Source organism: Cryptomeria japonica, chromosome 3, assembly GCF_030272615.1.
Source record: "Cryptomeria japonica chromosome 3, Sugi_1.0, whole genome shotgun sequence".
In the NCBI taxonomy this organism is placed as follows: domain Eukaryota; kingdom Viridiplantae; phylum Streptophyta; class Pinopsida; order Cupressales; family Cupressaceae; genus Cryptomeria; species Cryptomeria japonica.
This window is the reverse complement of record NC_081407.1, coordinates 869,526,449-869,532,000: the sequence shown is the minus strand read 5'-3', so window position 1 is coordinate 869,532,000 and position 5,552 is coordinate 869,526,449. Positions and strand designations below refer to the sequence as shown.

General features: G+C 32.3%; 1 protein-coding gene across 1 annotated transcript; it reads left to right on the top strand.

Moving 5' to 3' along the window:
* Window positions 1-701: 701 nt before the first annotated feature.
* Window positions 702-1,488, top strand: LOC131033120 (LOB domain-containing protein 1). The gene is made up of 2 exons (XM_057964252.2): window positions 702-1,009; window positions 1,093-1,488. Exons 1-2 carry the CDS (start codon window positions 857-859, stop codon window positions 1,408-1,410), a joined length of 471 nt encoding a protein of 156 aa, XP_057820235.1. The 5' UTR covers window positions 702-856; the 3' UTR covers window positions 1,411-1,488.
* The last annotated feature ends 4,064 nt before the right edge of the window (window positions 1,489-5,552 follow it).

Below are 5,552 nucleotides of genomic sequence, written 5' to 3'. Positions count from 1 at the left end.
GAACCCACCAATCATAGTCAATTAGGTGGCAAGATGCCAAATAATAGATCATTTTTCCTATTTAAAAATAAAGATATAGTGTATGTATTGGCATTCCCTTCTTAGATTGAACCCACCAATTATAATCATTTAAGTGGTAAGATGCCGAATGATAGGCCATTTCCATTACATAAAGATAAAGATGCCAACGTGTATATATTGTCATTTCCTTTTCAGATTGGACCCTCCAATTATAACCATTTAAGTGGCTTCCTGGAATTGGCCTGATTACTGCATTCAAGTAAGAGGTACTCTGCAAGTGACGTAAAGTGAGCATATCATTGCTGTAGGGACCTTGTCGACAGTTGGAATGGGCCTTAAAATGCGAAGCTTGTCGACACTTGGAATGGTCCTTAAATTGCCAGGCTTTTTGCAGGTTTATTTCGTTGTCGTCGTTATAGTTGAAGGCTTGGAAGAATTCAACAGATGTAGAACATTTTTCAATTCCCTCGTCGACCCCACAGAAAGTTCCACCATGGATAAGTCCACAAATGCTTTCTGTTTTCTTCTACTTCTACGTCACATGTTTTTAGTTTCTCTTATGCAAGATCCATCTCACATTGGCTAGGTTTTTGGGTTATTTCATTACTACACGAAACTAATTTGGGGCTCCGGAAATCGGAATTTATAACTGTAAAAGTAATTTTAGGGCGTGCCATATGTGGGCTTATTTAAGTCGGGGAGAAGAGCTCTTCTAATCTCGTAGAAAGAATTCTGTATAGATTGAAAGGAAAGGCTTTCTGAGCTCGAAAGAAGTTCTTTTAGTTTTGTTTTTCCTTTAATTAGAAAAGAGGAAGAAGTAAGGAGGGTATGTAAGATGTCGGCATATCCATGCGCTGCTTGTAAGATCAATCGAAAAAGATGCGGAGACAAATGTGTGCTCGCTCCATATTTTCCATCACACAATCCTCACCGCTTTTTAACCGTACGCAGTGTGTTCGGAGCAGGGAACCTATGCAGAATAATTCAGGTAAAATACCAATTTTATATAATTCCACTTCATTAATGGATTAGTGGAGGACAGTTTAATAAGCGGAATGTTTTGTGTTGTAGAATGTTCCGGACGAGAAGAGAGAAGATGCTGTGAACAGCATTGTATATGAAGCAGGTGCAAGAGTAAGTGATCCAGTGTATGGGTGTGCAGGGAGAGTGTTTGAACTCCAGAAGAAATTGGTAGACCTTGAATCGGAACTGGCTATGGCGCAGGAAGAGCTTCGAAATGTACGGGCTAATCTTGTTTCTGTCGTGGGTAAACCTCCCTTTTTGTTCGAAACGCAAAACATAGTGACACAACGAAATGATGAAAACTGTGAGGAATTGATACTGTCAGAAGACGTGGACGATCCATTTGGTTTATGGGAGCCACTCTGATATCATCATGTATTACATGGTACTAATTGTGAAATAAAATGGCCATCTGTTCATATAAGGCTTATATTGTTGTACACATTTTTGCCAAGTCAAATTATGAAATTGTTATAGAATTCAACAGTTTACATTTTTTGGTTTGATGTGTTTAATATCATCCTCATTAATCCTATTCAACAAAATGAATTGAAATCTTGTACTATTATTCTCAATATAAGAATTTTCTCCGTGGCTGTTAAATTAATCAAGTTTTCTTGAAGATGATGGTTTGATTTTGCCTCTAAATCTAAAGAGAATGCATTTGGTTTCTATATGTTAGCCCTCTGGAATGTTTGAACGGTCGTGAAATTTGGACCAAGAAGCATGGTTTTGAGTTGTTGCGTAGCTATCCACATTGGTATGCTTTCTTATGTAGCGTGTTATATTATTAAAATGTCAAATAAATTATGGTTAAAAATTGAACTATGATATTGTTGGATTGTGACAACAATAGAATAATTAAACAATAAAAGAAATCAGTTTTTTTTAAAGAAAAAATATTTTTATCTTTTAAGAAGAAATTTCTAACTTCAAAGGAATAAAATAGGTTTTTTCTATGTTTAGTGGTGGTTGTTATGTTGAAGATATTATACATATCTTAGTTATCTTAAGGCAAAGTAAGAATTGTGAATTGTAGATTGCAAGAACAGACTTAAAATTGAAGACAAAAATAAGAATTGTGAATTGTAGATTGCAAGAGAAATTGTAATGTTATTATAAACTGCAAGAGAAAATTTGAATTGTAAAATTGCAAGAGCAATTATGTAGTTGTGGATTGTAATTATTTTCTTTGAACAATAAGAGTACCGATACCTTGCCCTGTGGATGTTTCCTTTGAATTTTCTCAAGGGTTTACCATATAAACCAATGTGTCATTTTGTTATTCCATTTCATTTTTTTCATTATTTCTTTGCAACTAATTTGCATTGCAATATTTAATTTTATGGGTTTATGCTTCCTCTAACAAGTGGCATCAAAGCTATTATTTTTGTAGCAATTATGTTAGGATTTGGTGTTGATTTTGTAGCCTCAAATGGTAAAGGTTTGAATACAAGGTTGGAGGTGGAAAAATTTAATGGAAAGAATAATCTTGAGTTGTAGAAGCTAATGATGCGTGATTTGTTAGTGCAGCAAGGATTATACAAGGCATTGGTAGGAAAGATAAAGATACTTCTAGATACTTTTGATGAAGAATGGGAGGATCTAAACTTGGCCTTTTTCAATATTGTCAAAGAGGGAAAAATAGGAGGCTTATGGAGTTGAATGGAGTTCTTATGGTGGGTTCATGGTTCTAGGGCACTAGTCACATGTGAGTTTTGGAGTTGGTATACTCCTCATAGACAACTTGATAGGTTTTGTAGTTTTTTTGTTTCTAAGAGATTTGTATTTGTTAATGTAGACACCTAAAATTGTCATGTCTAATTAAATAAATATATTTTATTAATTTAATTATTTTAGCCTAATTCTTCTATTAATTAAATAGATCTTTATTTATTTAATTAATTCATTTATCCTCTTCTAGCTTTATTTCTCATATAAATAAATACATTTATTTATTTAAATTATCCTTTCCTAAATTAAATAAATATCTTATTTATTTAATTGATCCCACTTCCTCTATTAATTAAATAAATCTTTATTTATTTAATTCATTTATTAGCCTTTTCCACCCATGACACATGTCATTCATCTCTTAATTCATACAATACCTACCCTCTAATCATAGCCGACCATTTATCTTTTACACCTCTCAATCTTATCCCTCCATTTCTTATGGTGTCTTCTATATAAGGAGATGTTTCCTTCATTATCAACCCTATGCATCCTAATCAATTACACACTCGACTACACTACGCTTTTCACTTTCATATGCGATCCTACTTGCAACCAGATTTCCATTCTTTGTTGAGCTCTTGTGCACATATAAAATTTGAGAGCAAATGTATCAAGCAAGATCACTGGAGATAGGAAGAATGGAGATCAAAACCCTATTAGACATGTGATGGTATAATCTGTGTGATTTCATTTGATTTGCATTGTCTTAGGTAATCTTCATATGTTATGGTGGATCTTTGTTGTTGTTAGGCTAGGGTTTTGTGGTTGAATTCATTTAGCCTTTCAACATTGTTGTTATCTATTTTCACCATAAACATTTTGGCATGCCCCGTGGGACATGGATTTTTGTTAGATCTATATTTTTCATAGATTTTTCTAACCCTATATTGTTGTTTTGTAAAACAATCTGGAGAATAACCTTGTGCATCTAGGCTTTTGGACACAAAATCAAGATCTTGGAGAGATTTGGTCATATCTCACAAATAGCTTTGAGATTTTGCACCAAACTTTTTTTGCAGATTTAAGACAATATCAAGACCTCTCAAAGAAAAATTTAGATCTATTGGAGCATATTTTTATTTTTTATGAATTTTCATAAAAAATTAATTTTGAGAGCAAATGAGTGAATTTTTTGGATTTTCTTACATTTTTGGAAATCTCTCATAATTATACACAGGATCTGTTCTTTGTGATTTTAATTTTGATGCAAAATATTTCCTAAAAAATCAGATCTTTAAAAATTAGGGTTTTTTCTTATTTTATCATTCCCATCTTGGGGCAACTTTGTATCAGTTCATCTTATCTTCTTTGAAACAATGTTACAAGCTGCATTGTCTCAAAGAGGGGCAAAATGTAGACACCTAAAATTGTCATGTCTAATTAAATAAATATATTTTATTTATTTAATTATTTTAGCCTAATTCTTCTATTAATTAAATAAATCTTTATTTATTTAATTAATTAATTTATCATCTTCTAGCTTTATTTCTCATTTAAATAAATACATTTATTTATTTAAATTATCCTTTCCTAAATTAAATAAATATCTTATTTATTTAATTGATCCCACTTCCTCTATTAATTAAATAAATCTTTATTTATTTAATTCATTCATTAGCCTTTTCCACCCATGACACATGTCATTCATCTCTTAATTCATACACTACCTACCCTCTCATTATTTTCTTATTTCTTCTACCTACCCTCTAATCATAGCCGACCATTTATCTTTTACACCTCTCAATCTTATCCCTCCATTTCTTATGGTGTCTTCTATATAAGGAGATGCTTCCTTCAGTATCAAGCGTATGCATCCTGATCAATTGCGCACTCAACTACACTACGCTTTGCACTTTCATATGCGATCCTACTTGCAACCACATTTCCATTCTTTGTTGAGCTCTTGTGCACATATAAAATCTGAGAGCAAAAATATAAAGCAAGATCAATGGAGATAGGAAGAATGGAGATCAAAACCCTATTGGACATGTGATGGTATAATCTTTGTGATTTCATTTGATTTGCATTGTCTTGGGTAATCTTCATATGTTATGGTGGATCTTTGTTGTTGTTAGGCTAGGGTTTTGTGGTTGAATTCAGTTAGTCTTTCAACATTTTTGTTATCTATTTTCACCATAAATAGTTAATATTCATTTGAGGAGATGTTAGATCATGATGTCATAGTTAGATTGTTGATTCTATGGATAGAAAATTGATGGTTGATCTGTTTAGTTTTTGGTGCTATTGAGTACATTGTTTATTTGCTAGCAATCTTCATGAGATTATGGTGTTGCATTTGGAGCTAAGTAACATGGATTGGTTAGATACAGGTGCTTGTGGATACTTGGAGATTTAGGTGAGGCTAAGGATTCTACATCTTGGTTGGGCATGAGGAGGTATCAGGTAAATTATTTTCAAGGTGGAGATTCTTAGATTGTGACAACAATAAAGTAATAGAAGAAATCATATCATTTTTAGAAAAATAGTTTTTATTCTTTAATAGAAAATTCATAGTTTCTTTAAGGGAATAAAACAAGGTTTTACTATGTTTAGCGGTGGTTGTTATCTTGGACATATTATATATATCTTGGTTCCCTTGAAGGCAATGTTAGAGTTATGAATTGCAGTTTGCAAAATCAATTGTTAGTGTTGTGAATTGTACATTATAAGAGCAATTGTTAGTGTTGTGAATTGTAAATTTTCAAGAGCAATTATAATGTTATTCTAAATTGCAGGGGCAATTATGAATTTAAAATTGCTAGAGCAATTAT

Excerpts from the sequence above, each read along its gene's own strand:
- LOC131033120 (XM_057964252.2), top strand. The coding sequence starts at position 857 with ATGTCGGCATATCCATGCGCTGCTTGTAAGATCAATCGAAAAAGATGC. Across the intron at positions 1,010-1,092 it reads ACCTATGCAGAATAATTCAG|AATGTTCCGGACGAGAAGAG; the intron begins GTAAAATACCAA and ends TTTGTGTTGTAG.